The sequence below is a fragment of the Saccopteryx leptura genome, chromosome 9 (genome assembly GCF_036850995.1).
Source record: "Saccopteryx leptura isolate mSacLep1 chromosome 9, mSacLep1_pri_phased_curated, whole genome shotgun sequence".
Lineage (NCBI taxonomy): Eukaryota > Metazoa > Chordata > Mammalia > Chiroptera > Emballonuridae > Saccopteryx > Saccopteryx leptura.
The window spans coordinates 22,313,792-22,327,892 of record NC_089511.1 but is presented as its reverse complement, the minus strand read 5'-3'; the positions used below and the strand labels follow the sequence as shown (position 1 = coordinate 22,327,892).

At 42.1% G+C, this 14,101-nt stretch overlaps 1 protein-coding gene across 1 annotated transcript in view; it reads right to left on the bottom strand.

The window, feature by feature from the left end:
- Nucleotides 1-14,101, bottom strand: part of PKD1L3 (polycystin 1 like 3, transient receptor potential channel interacting) — a 78,654-nt gene that overhangs the window by 47,987 nt on the left and 16,566 nt on the right. The window contains 12 exon segments of the mRNA XM_066350182.1: nucleotides 1,249-1,357; nucleotides 1,360-1,513; nucleotides 2,942-3,009; nucleotides 3,012-3,116; nucleotides 5,430-5,664; nucleotides 5,992-6,120; nucleotides 6,780-6,912; nucleotides 7,010-7,107; nucleotides 7,109-7,138; nucleotides 9,876-9,895; nucleotides 9,898-10,033; nucleotides 13,828-13,961. Coding sequence (XP_066206279.1) covers nucleotides 1,249-1,357; nucleotides 1,360-1,513; nucleotides 2,942-3,009; nucleotides 3,012-3,116; nucleotides 5,430-5,664; nucleotides 5,992-6,120; nucleotides 6,780-6,912; nucleotides 7,010-7,107; nucleotides 7,109-7,138; nucleotides 9,876-9,895; nucleotides 9,898-10,033; nucleotides 13,828-13,961 — 1,351 coding nt within the window.

The following is a 14,101-nucleotide window of genomic DNA, read 5'->3' as shown; positions in this document are numbered from 1 at the left end:
CTGCTTCTCCACCCCTCCCCCTCTCCTTCCTCTCTGTCTCTCTCTTCCTCTCCCGCAGCCAAGGCTCCATTGGAGCAAAGTTGGCCCGGGTGCTGAGGATGGCTCTATGGCCTCTGCCTCAGGCGCTAGACTGGCTCTGGTTGCAACAGAGCAAGGCCCCAGATGGGCAGAGCATTGCCCCCTGGTGGGCATGCCAGGTGGATCCTGGTTGAGCGCATGTGGGAGTTTGTCTGACTGCCTCCCCGTTTCCAACTTCAGAAAAATACCAAAAAAAAAAAAAAAAAAAAAAAAAAAGATTAGGCAGTCATCAAAGCATTTCTTAGTTTCAGAAAAAGATTTCTTACAGGTTTCTTATATATTACAATTATATTAAATTATAATTTGACTTACATATAACTTTCATGTCCAATGTATAAAGTGAGACAAACTTGCATATAATTGTAGTTAAATTTTTTAGGTATTTTCCTTTGGCCTATTACTAAATGAATCATATGAGAATTCAACCTTGGCTGAAAGAAAAAGAAATGGAGATAAAGAGTTAAGTTTTGAACCTGACCTGTGGTGCCGCAGTGGATAAAGTGTCAACCTGGAATGCTGAGGTCATGGTTCATTAAAAAACCCTGGGCTTGCCTGACCAGGCGGTGGCGCAGTGGATAGAGCGTCGGACTGGGATGTGGAGGACCCAGGTTCGAGATCCTGAGGTCGCCAGCTTGAGCGCAGGCTCATCTGGTTTGAGCAAAAGCTCACCAGCTTGGACCCAAGGTCGCTGGCTTGAGCAAGGGGTTACTCAGTCTGCTGAAGGCACATATGAGAAAGCAATTAATGAACAACTAAGGTGTCCCAACAAAAAACTGATGATTGATGCTTCTCATCTCTCTCCATTCCTGTCTATCTCTCTCTCTGACTCTCTCTCTGTCCCTGTAAACAAACAAATAAACAAACAAAAACCAAAAAAAAACCCTGGGCTTGCCTAGTCAAGGCACATATGGGAGTTGATGCTTCCTGCTCTTCTCCCCCTTCTCCCTCACTCTCTCCCTCTCCCTCCCTCTCTCCTCTCTAAAAACAAATCTAAAAAAATCTAAAAATAAAAAAAAATTAAAAAAAATTAAGTTCCTAGGCCTTGAGAGAGTAGATATAAAGAGAAATCTAAGACAAGTCCCACATGACTGTCTACACTACCTAGAACCATGCATCCTGCCTCTTTCGATGAAGCTATTTTTTCCCCATGTTGTTTGACATACTCAAGACATGGTGGTAAAAACTTCTGGAGTCAGTCTCATCACTTTCTGCACATCTGCTTGATCCTTTCTCCAAGCCCGCACAAATACAAGCATCTAGAATCCCAAAAGGCTGGCAGCAATGATATCCCAACAGGGTTGTTGGTAATGCGAAGGAATAGCTCGACTGTGTCTTCAATGTTCACCGTCCGGGGCACAGTGAAGAAGCTGCTGCCAAAGAGGGTCAAGTGGTTACAGAGACACTGTGTCCTCAGAACTGTGCTCTGTGGCCCAACCTGGAATTAGAATCAAGACATCGACACTAAGTGAATAGAGTGCTAAGGAACACACACAGAACATAAACACAGGCGACACAGAGAGGAAAAAGAGTGCCGGGTCACCTATTCACCCTAGGGCTGGTGTAAGCTGGTAGGACCAACCTGCAGAAAGCATGGCAACACAGAAAAGCCGAAGCTGCGTAAACCCTGAGGACTGTGCAGGGCCAGCTCTGAACGGAAAGCCCGGGGGAAAGCCACACGTGCGCACAAGGAGACGCGGGAAAGAATGAACAGCTTGTAACCGTAAAATATCGGAGACGACCTGTACGTCTAGTAACAGCAGATCACACAAACACATACATATATAAGTAGAGGTAAATGTATGGAATTCTATACAGCAGTTAAAATGAATATAAACATGGATAAATTTTGAGTGAAAAAAAAAACACCAAGTGAAAGAAGGATATGTGTAGTTTGGTGCCATTTACACAAAATACAAAACAATACTTGTTTATCTACGTTTGTCAGGCCCCTCACTGGGATGTAAGCTCATGAGGACACGGTCCTGTCCGTCACTGTAGCTCTAGCTCCTAGCCTCGGCCCGGTGTGGAGAAGATGCCCAATAAATATTTATATTTGCTTGAAGGATGAATACATAGTATACCAAATTCAGGACAGTGGTTGCCCTTTGCGGGAGGAAGGAGATGAAGTTGGTAAAGGATACAGGGAGGACTTAGACTATTCCTGTTTTATTATTTCTAAAAGTGTTTAATAATTTTTATTATATTAGTCCCTATACCCTTCCATACGTTATAACATTTCTTCATAATTTTTTTTTTTTTTTTTTTACAGAGGCAGAGATGGACAGGGACAGACAGACAGGAATGGAGAGAGATGAGAAGCACCAATCATTAGATTCTCGTTGCACGTTGCGACTTCTTAGTTGTTCATTGATTGCTTTCTCATATGTGCCTTGACTGTGTGGGCCTTCAGCAGACCAAGTAACCCCTTGCTGGAGCCAGCGACCTTGGGTCCAAGCCGGTGAGCTTTTTGCTCAAACCAGATGAGCCCGCGCTCAAGCTGGCGACCTCGGGGTCTCGAACCTGGATCCTTCCGCATCCCAGTCTGACGCTCTATCCACTGCGCCACCCCCTGGTCAGGCTATTTTTAAGGACAAAACTTCTCTTTTATTTAGCAGGAAGTTTGTTTCATTTTACCCACAACGTATTTAACAGCTTCCATACATTGCCTTTCTTATTTTATCTAGAGCTGCCACATTCACCCTGGACTAATGACTGAGAAAGAAATTGCAAACATAAAGAGACACCCTGCCTGCCCAGTGCTCAGGACCCTCCCTCTCGCAGGCTATTTCCCTCCTAGAGCAGCTGTGCTGTGTCTGATGCCAGCCCAGGTAGCGGGGAGGCTGAGAAGAGGCACGCTTCTTACCTGACATCCGCTGTGCCTCCACGTGCTGTTGTGGCTGTCCCAAAAATAGCACCGAGTGACGGCAGTTCCACCCGCTGAGCAGCCTCCTGGCTTCTGTTCAGCACAGCTGCTACGTAGTAGAGGCCGACCCCATGCTGCAGACTCTCCGGAGTCAGCACCCATGTATACTCCTCGTCTGAGAACAGAGCAGAGGGCTTACTTGCATTGCACAGGGGAGAAAAATACAGCCTTTCTTCTGAATGGCCTATTATTTTATTTTACAAAGTAATAAGCCTAGGGTCACAGATGATTTAAAAAAATTTTTTTAAAGACTTTATTTATTCATTTTAGACAGGAGAGAGAGAGAAAGAGAATGAGAGAGAGAGAGAGAGATAGAGAGAGAAGGGAGGAGCAGGAAGCATCAACTCCCATATGTGCCTTGACCAGGCAAGCCCAGGGTTTCGAACTGGTGATCTCAGCATTTCCAGGTCGCCGCTTTATCCACTGCGCCACCACGGGTCAGGCAATTTTTTTTTTAATGACCAGTGATACAATCCTGGGCTCTGGATGGCTTCTGTTGCAGTAAAAAAAATCATGTTCTTTTGAAAACTGAAACTTTAGGTCTAATGAATTAAAATGTATTATGAGTTTTAGAAAAATGAAATCATCACCGACATCAACAGTCAGAAGACCTAGATGACAAAGAGAAACCGAAGGACAAAGCAAGGACGGGAACAGGGTGGTCCCAGGAAGGAGCCCGACTGAGCACCAGAGGCCTGACTTCAGGCCCGGCTCTGTCACCAGGTGGCTGTTCGGGGCAAGTCACCCAATCTCTCTAGTTTTCTTATCTTTCAAACAAGGAGTCGGAACTAACGGCTCTCTAAGATTTCTTCCCACCCCGCATGAAATGATCTACTGCCACGATCAGCAAGGTGAACGGTGTGCGTGCACTGACTCGGGAAGAGCCTGTCGGTGATGCAGACAGCAACCGGCAGCTGAGCTGCCTCAGCTGCTTTGTCTAAAGGGAGGAGTCACTTACACAGTGGTTGTTCCTGTGTTAGCGAGGCCTATATGCTGCCCTGAGAAAGCTTGTTCAATGCGAGAAGGCTGTCACGAAGGGAGATTATAACGTGCTTTATCCAATCTGATTATTTTTCCAATGGTTTTTAAGGCAAAGGGGGAGCTCTTAAGATTTGTTAGTCCTACATGTAAAGATTTTTTTGGTCATTATATTGCAGGCACTGTTTATATATCTCAGAAATTCTTAACTATTTATATATGTCTCAAAAATTCTTAACTTTTCTACACTACAATGTAGTCATTCTGATCTTATACCAAGATTTACAAATATATCTATCCCCAGTCATTATCTAAATCTAAGATTAGAAACAAGTTAAAATGTAAGTGATATATTACACATATATATATTCATCTATTATATATAAATTTTGACATATATATGACCCAGTGTGCTGGAACTTTATTTCTACAGAAGTCTTACTACAAAAATTTTCAACCATATAGAAAGTTAAGAGAATTTTACTGTGAACACCCATATAGTCACTAACCAGATTCTACAATTAACATTTTTACTAAATTTGCTTTATCATATATATCCTTCTATCCCACAATCCATCTTTTTAAAAATACATTTCATGATAACATGGATCTATGCATGTGATAAAATTACACAGAACTAAACACACACACACACACACACAAACACACACGCTGCTTGTAAAGTAGTGGAATCCAAATAAGATCAATGCATTGTATCAATGTAATTTCCTGGTTGGGACATTGCACTATACTTAAGTGAGATGTTATCATTAGGAGAAACTGGGTAAAAAGTATATGAGATCTCTCTATTTTATTTCTTTTTTATTTAACTTTAAAATTTTTTATTGATTTCAATGAGAGAGGGAGAGAAAGAGAGGGAGAGACAGGAACAGTAAGCTGTTCCTGTATGTGCCCTGATTGGGGATCAAACCGGCGACCTCTGTGTTTTGGGACAATGCTCTAACCAACTGAGCTATCTGGCCAGAGTTCTGTTTTATTTTTTTTTTTTCCCCCAGAGACAGAGAGAGAGTCAGAGAGAGGGATAGGGACAGACAGACAGGAACGGAGAGAGATGAGAAGCATCAATCAGTTTTTTGTTGCGACACCTTAGTTGTTCATTGATTGCTTTCTCATATGTGCCTTGACCGTGGGGCTACAGCAGACTGAGTAACCCCTTGCTCAAGCCAGCGACCTTGGGTCCAAGCTGGTGAGCTTTGCTCAAACCAGATGAGCCTGCGCTCATGCTGGCGACCTCGGGATCTCGAACCTGGGTCCTCTGCATCCCAGTCTGACACTCTATCCACTGAGCCACCACCTGGTCAGGCCTGTTTTATTTCTTACAATTGCATGTGCATATACAATTTATCTCAAACAAAAAAGTTACTTTAAAAAGAAAGAGAAAAAATGCATTGCATAGTAGTATACTGCTCACACCTGAGAGGGGTTTTACCTTTCTGCTGCGCCCAAGCCTTTGGAAGGGTGGTGTTCAGATGGAAGGGAGTGTGGTTAGGCTGATACTGGGAGCCCAGGTAGAGTGTCATTGAAATGGGACTTTCAGGCTCTACACTCACTATCAGGGATTTCCGCGGGGAAGTGACGTTCACTGTGATAGTAAAATGGTCTGTGCTCATGTTGATGATGGTGGGATGATGGGTTTCCATGTCTGCATTTCTCCAGAGCGTGATCTAGAATGAGGCAGTTAATCATTCTTCAAGTGGCAGATGGCCCACCTGTTGATTCCATTTCGGTCTCCCTTATAGAGATAATGGAATAAAACTTCCTTGGTCTCCCTCTTTGAATTTTAGTAGTGAACACAGTGTCAGCGGTTAAGGAAGACCTAAAACAACTTCTCCGAAGAAGTTTGTAGAAGTTCTTAAGTAAAGATGTTAATAACAAAACAATGACGCTGCCATAACTCTCCAAAGACTTCCTTGAAAGTGCTGTGTCCTTCTATACTATTCCCCAGAAATTCCTATTCCCTTCTATTTTATTCCCCAATAATCAAGTCGTACCTCAATTTCTTCTGTTAAATTATGGACTTGGAGCAATTTGTGATTAGAGTTTAGTAACACACTTCCGATGCTTCCAACAATGTTCTTGTCATCAAAATCCCTGAAGGGATTGAAAGCTAGTCTTGTTACCTAGAGAGAGAAAAACTCTAGTTTCATCAATTACAGAAATATTTATAAATAACACCCCAAACAGGTAATAAGGTAATCAGACATTACAAATTGAATGTTGGGATTTTCCCCTTGCTAATATCTCAAATAAAATATTTCTCATTGTAAGATCATATGAGAAAGAATTAATTAATTAAAGAGGATTCATTTACTTGTGGGCCTCAGGATTATTATTATTTTTTTATATCTTTATACCTAGAGGATTCATTTTATCACAAAATAAGTATTCTGTTTTCCAGGATAAGGTAACAATCCTACATCCCACTTCTGTTTGTTTGGCAATTGCTAAAAAAACAACAATATACTGATATAACTAGGTTGGTATATCGAATCCATAGTTATTTTAATATTCCTCGCTTTGTATAAACAGTGAAGAGTTGAGATCAATTCACATCAAAACATGGAAACTTAGTTAAATCCAGAAGTCTGTTTAATGCTTCCAGCCTCCATAATGGACCATTTTTATGAGGCCTTCAATCCTCCCAGGGAAAAATAGAAATGAACGGCATACAACCTTTTCTCATTTGGTCTGGTTAGCTTACATTTCATGATGCATTCTTGTCACCCAAATGCCTACAGCCATCAAATCCGGTTTTCACTGTGACCAGAAGCAATCTCACACTCTCTTGAATGTTAACTCCTGGGTATTTATTCAAGAGCTGCTCCAAAGCTGAGGCTGACAGGAGGCCCACCCTCACAGGTGCTGGGTATGGGAGAGTGTAAGTGCTCAGAGGCAACGCTGATAGGTTTTTGCTAATGGAAAAGAAGTTAAATGGAAATCAACTTATGTGTGTTCTCTAAAGGTCAAAGACCTAAAATGAAACTCTCCCCTTCCTTCCTCCTATGTTACCTGCTCAACATCAGGGTAACCATGAAAGAGGTCCTAGTTATCAAAGGCTCATGAAACTGGTTCTGTTGCAGAAATGTTTCCTGGATTCCCCTCAAGGGCCAGCAAGGACATTTTCAGAATATTTTCAACCTGCATTTAGAGGTAAATGTCATTGACTTGTGTGACCTCAGGGTTAGTGAAATAATTTGGAGGGGGTTAAAAGGGAACAGAGGTCTTGACAATGATGTAATAAAAGGTGACATTCATTAGAGAGAACCCATAGAAAGTAAATACTTGCAGTCTGGCCAAAGACTCATCATCCTTTGTATTATTGAGGGCCACCCAAGGTGATATGTATTTCTTCACCCCAGATATATAAGCTGCCCCAGATCTGCTTGGGGTAGGTGTTATATAAAAAAGCTTTATTGCACTGAAATACAAACATACAACCACACCCGTTTATAGTACACAAGTCAATGTTTTTTGGTATATCCATGGTGGTTGTGCAACTAGCACAATGATTTAATTTTAGAATTATTTTTATCTTTCCTAAAATAAACCCAGAACCCAATAGCAGTCACTGTCCATTCTCCTGTCGCCATCTGCTCTGGCCTTAGGTGACCACTCATCTACAGTCTACACCTATGGATTTGCCTCTCCTGGACATTACACATAAGTGGAATCATAATATATGGTCTTTTGCCATTGGATTCATTCACTGAGCATAATTTCAAGGTTCATCCATGTTATAGCATTACCAGTACTTTTTAAAAAACGATTTTATTTATTGATTTTAGAGATGAGAGAGAGAGAGAGAGAGAGAAAGGTGGTTGGAGGTGAACAGGAAGCATAAACTTGTAGTTGCTTCTCATATGTGCCTTGACCAAGCAAGCCCAGGGCTTCGAACCAGCAACCTCAGCGTTCCACGTCAACTATCGACTGTGCCACCACAGGTCAGACTCAGTATTTCATTCTTTTTTGCTGCGGGATAATATTCCATCTCATGGATCAAATATTATTTATCAATTCATCAGATCACGAACATTTGGGTTGTTTTCAGTTCTTGGCTATTTGAATAATACTGCTATAAACATCACTGTACAAGTTTCAGTGTAGACATATATGGGTTTATTCCAAGGAGTAGAATTGCTCAGTCACATGTTAAATCTATTTTTAACATTTTGAGGAACTGTCAAACAGTTTTGCAAAGTAGCTGTATCTTCTGATAATCTAATAATGTGTGAGGGTTCCAATTTCTCTAACTCCTTGCCAACACTTGTTATTAGATGTGAAGTGGCATCTCATTGTGGTCTGATTACTTTTTATAAAATAAATTAAATTCCAGTTGGCTATTACATTCTTTTTAATTTGTTGGTTTTAGAGAAAGTGTGGGGGAGAGATAGAGAGGAATATCCATCTGTTCCTGTGTGTGCCCTGACTGGGGATCAAACTGGCAACCTCTGTGCTTCCAGATGATGCCCTAGCCAACTGAGCTACCTGGCCAGGGCTGGTGTGATTGCATTTAATAATGTTGAATGCCTTCTCATGTGCATAGCAAATATAATTTGCTGAGTGTTTACTCTGTGCCAAGCATTTTAAGTTCTTTTCACTAGATTACAGCAGTAGGTAGTCTTGGCTCACTTCAAGTCTTGGAGCACATTTAACAGAGTAGTCTCTTCAGTGGTGCAGACTTAGCTGGGTTCTATTTAGAGTCTAGGAAAAGGCTGTGTGAATCCTGGATCTGTTAAGATTTAAAAGTTTATGCTTGACCTGTGGTGGCGCAGTGGATAAAACGTCAACCTGGAACACTGAGGTCGCTGGTTCGAAACCCTGGGCTTGCCTGGTCAAGGTACATATGGGAGTTGATGCTTCCTGCTCCTCCCCCTTTCTCTCTTTCTCTCTCTCTCTCTCTCTCTCTCTCTTCTCTCTAAAATGAATAAATAAAATCTTTAAAAAAAGATTTTAAAAAGGATTTAAAAAGTTTAAGTAAAAATGAGTAAATCAGAAAAAGCTATGAACTATATGGTTTCACACATATATACAATAGATGGAATACAAAACTGAGACTCATGGACATAGATAAAAGTGAAGTGGTTACCAGGGAGACAGAGGTAAGAGGGAGAGGAACCAAGAGGGACAAATGCATGGTGATGGAAAACGATCTGACTTTGAGTGATTGGCATACAATGCAATCAACAGTTCAAATGCTATAGAGATGTTCATCTGAAACCTATGTACTCTTATTGATTAACATCACCTAATTAAGTTCAAGTTCTAAATAAAATAAAATAAAACTTGAATAAAAATGAAATAAAAAAAGAAATGTTTACTTGAAATCTATGAATCTATGTACTATTTTTTTTTTTTGAGAGAGAGAGAGACAGACAGGAAGAGAGAGATGAGAAGAATCAACTTGTAGTTGCGTCACTTTAGTTGTTCTTGATTGCTGCTCATACGTGCCTTGACCTCAGAGGCTGGGGTCAAACCCAACCAGTATCCCCTTGCTCAAGCTAGAGACCTGGGGCTCAAGCCAGGGACCTATGGGGCTCAAGCTAGAGACCTTGGGCTTCAAGCCAGGGACCTATGGGTTCAAGCCAATGACCATGGGGTCATGTCAATGATCTCATGCTCAAGCTGGAGGAGACCTCACACTCAAGTTGGTGGGTCTGTGCTCAAGCCAGCAACATCAGGGTTTCGAACTGGAGACCTTAGCATCCCAGGTTGGCACTCTATCCACTGTGTCACCTCTGGTCAGGCAAAACCTATGTATGCTTATTGATCAATGTCATCCCACTACATTTATAGAGAAAAAAAAGGAAACAAACAAACAAACAAAAAGATTTAAAAGTTCCCAAGGAGAGTTGGCCAGAGGCATATACTGCACTACCTGCTCAATGTCGTGCTCGGTCTTGGCCCGCCGGCCTCATCAGCTTTCACTGCAGAGTGGAGGGAGTGAGGGGGGCAGACAGCGCCAGGGATGTGGGAGCCCAGAGCGCTGTTGTTTTGAAATGGGTTTTTCAGTAATTTCTCACTGACGATATTGACCTGGGAATTTTAAAAAGCAAACATGCATTCCTGAACTGTTTATAATTGTTTTAAATTTGTGTTCTTCTGATAAGGAGTTTGATGTTCTTTACACATTTCAAATACACATTTTGAATAAGAAGCAAAATTACAACGTAGCAGGGAAGAAAAATATACTGCTACTATTCCCCCTGGGGAGGACTCGTATTTCAGGTTACTCTAAGCAACTGGCATAACCCTTTTTGAGTGGTAAGTGGATCAACTATCTAATTAACAAAACTCCTCTTAAAAAAGGAATGCCGTAGAAAAGCTCAATGCTGACAGAAACTCTGAGTGATACTGCTTCATATGTAGGGCCCCAAAAGCATTCAAGCTAGACTTACAATAGAGATCAAGATTCTAAACCAGTGGTTCTCAACCTTTCTAATGCCGTGACCCCACAATACAGTTCCTCATGTTGCGGTGACCCCAAACCAAAAAATAATTTTGGTGGCTACTTCATAACTGTAATTTTGCTACAGTTATGATTCGGAATGTAAATACTTGATATGCATTATGTATTTTCCGATGGCTTTAGGCGACCCCGCTGGGGTCGCGACCCACAGGTTGAGAACCGCTGCTCTAAACGATACAGAAAATACCAATTCGCCTTCCTGTCGGTTGTTCTCATGTAAACTAAGTCAAATAAACCAAATGACAGAATAGTCATTGTACTACTATTTTTGTTTTGCAATGTTATTTTCAGTTACATTTATTAAAAACTGCAAAAGATGAAAAATAAAATACAGAATAACAAAAATAAGCATGCAAATAAAAATATAAAGAAGTTAAAAATAAGACAGTGGCACAAAATATTTCCAACATAAATAACAGAAAAAGCTCTTTCACGAACAAATGAAGAGACAACAACCCAATGGTGGAAACTGGATGAAGGACATGAAGAAGCACTTTGGAGGAGAAATAAAAATGGCCAATAAAAATATAAAAATCACCCTGGCCGGTTGGCTCAGCGGTAGAGCATCAGCCCGGTGTGTGTAAGCCCCAGGTTCAATTCCCGGCCAGGGCACACAGGAGAAGTGCCCAGCTGCTTCTCCACCCCTCCCCCTCTCCTTCCTCTCTGTCTCTCTCTTCCCCTCCCGCAGCCAAGGCTCCATGGGAGCAAAGTTGGCCTGGGTGTTGAGGATGGCTCTGCGGCCTCTGCCTCAGGTGCTAGAATGGGTCTGAGCACAACGCAGCAACCCCCCAGATGGGCAGAGCATCGCCCCCTGGTGGGCATGCCGGGTGGATCAGTCGGGCGCATGCAGGAGTCTGTCTGACTGCCTCCCTGCTTCTAACTTTGGAAAAATACCAAAAAAAAAAAAAAAAAATCATGTTCAATCTCCTTAGCGATCAATAAAACGCTTTTCTTTTCTTGCTTTTGAAATAGGCAAAAATCAAAGTGTGGGGAAAAGGTTGGCGGAAATGTAAAGTAGTTCCTTTTAGGAGAGGAGGGCAATTTTGTCATCTATTGAAAATTTAAAGGCCCATCAACTCTATTTCCAGCACCTGAGGCCACAAAAATATCTGCAGCAGTACTAAAAGGTGTAGGTGCCAGGATGTCCATGGATGTGCTATTTGCAAGGTTAAACAAATAAAAATATCCAAACCAACATTAAGGAGTTCATTTCTATGTACTGTCATGAAAAGATATCTATGACACAGTGTTAAGTAAAAAAATCAAGGGGCATAAAATTTTCTTTGTGTGTGTGTGTGTGTGTGTATTTTTTTTTAAGTGAGAGGACGGGAGATAGTGAGACAGACTCCTGCATGCACCCCAACTGGGATCTACCTGGCAACTCCCATCTGGGGCCAATGTTCAAATCAACCAAGGTATCCTCAGCACCTGAGGCTGATGCTTGAACCAATCAAGCCACTGGCTGCAAGAGGGGAAGAGAGAGAGAAGGGGGAGAGGGTGGGGGAGAGAAGCAGATGATCACTTCTCCTGTGTGCCCTGACCAGGGATCGAACCTGGGACATCCATACACTGGGCTGATGCTCTATCCACTGAGCACTCAGCTAGGGTCAAAATTTATATATATATTATATATATATATATTATATATATATATATTCTTACAGAGACAGAGAGTGAGTCAGAGAGAGGGATAGACAGGGACAGACAGACAGGAACAGAGAGATGAGAAGCATCAATCATTAGTTTTTCATTGTGTGTTGCAACACCCTAGTTATTCACTGATTGCCTTCTCACATGTGCCTTGACCGTGGGGCTACAGCAGACCGAGTAACCCCTTGCTGGAGACAGCGACCTTGGGCTCAAGTTGGTGGAATTTTTGCTCAAACCAGATGAGCCCGCGCTCAAGCTGGCGACCTCGGTTGTCTCAAACCTGGGTCTTATGCATCCCAGTCCGACGCTCTATCCACTGCTACACTGCCTGGTCAGGCAAAAATTTATATATTTTAACCTCATCTTTATTAAAACAAAATAAACCAAAAAAACTTGTGTATGCATAAAAAATGTCTGAGGTTATACACAGCAAATCAAGATTGAACTAATAACAGTGATTAAATCTGCAGAATGCTTTTTCCTAATTTTTTAGATAACAAGCACACATTATTTCTGTAACTAAACAGTCCAAATAAACTCATACAGATTGCATTTATATACTTACTGCAGAATATTTGTAAATACAGGAAATGGAAAAAAGAAAATTAAAATCCTCAGTAATCCTACCACCTTAATTGACTTATATGTAGGGAGTAGAAGGAGGCACAAATAATTATGAGAAAGTGACATTGGCAAATGTAGTTGTAACAAATGTAAATATCACTGGGGTACTGATTTTTTTTTTAAGTGAGAGGAGTAGAGATAGAGAGACAGTGACCTGACCGGGATCCACTCAGCTACCTCCATTTGGGGCTGATGCTCAAATCAACCAAGCTATTTTTAGCGCCTGAGGCTGACGAGCTCAGACCAACTGAGCCACTGGCTATGGGAGGGAAAGAGAGAGAGAAGGGGGAGAGGGAAGGGAAGAGATGCAGATGGTTGCTTCTCCTTTGTGCCCTGACCAGGGATTGAACCTGGGACAACTGCACACCTGGCCAACATTCTATCCACTGAGCTAACCGGCCAGGGCTTGGGGTACTGATTTTTGATGCCTGTTTCAAGGCTGCATATTCCCTGGCAAGGCATGGGTCTATTTTGTCTCCCATGATTTCTCCTAATGCATACATAAGAGGCAGTAATGTGATAAAGGAGAATGTCACTACTGATCAAGTTTTTTCAGTGTCCAGATTTTTCTTTTTTTTTCTTTTTGTATTTTTCAGAAGCTGGAAACGGGAGGCAGTCAGACAGACTCCCGCATGCGCCTGACTGGGATCCACCTGGCATGCTCACCAGGGGGCGTTGCTCTGTTGCAACCAGAGCCATTCTAGCACCTGAAGCAGAGGCCATGGAGCCATCCTCAGCACCTGGGCCAACTTTGCTCCAATGGAGGGGAAGAGAGAGACAGAGAGGAAGGAGAGGGGGAGGGGTGGAGAAGCAGATGGGCGCTTCTCCTGTGTGCCCTGGCCGGGAGTTGAACCCGGGACTCCTGCACGCCAGGCCGATGCTCTACCACTGAGCCAACCGGCCAGGGCCTCAGTGTCCAGATTTAAAGGTACAAGTGTACTTGCTAATATTTCACTTGAGTCTCCTCAAAATAGTTTTATAATGCTAAATTCGGCACAGGGCATAATTTCCAGATTATACGCACTCTGTTTTATCACTCTTTTCCTGTTTTTCACTTTCCCCTTTCTTGCATCTTGCTCCCTCCTACTTGACCTCTGCTTACCTGAACTGACTGAGAAAATCCTGGGATAAAGGCTCTCAGTTGCTGGACAGCCTCACAATCTTCCTGTAGTTTGCTGTGAGCTTGCAAACCATGCATTGCTTGGCTGAAATTCATGCTACCTCATTTATGACCTACTGGGAACAAAACATTCTGTCAAAATTATTTATATATGATTCTTGTACTTTAGCAGTTTGTGACATTGTTTTAATGAGTGTTGACCTTTGATGACATTACACGCTCTATGAATCACAGGCTCTCC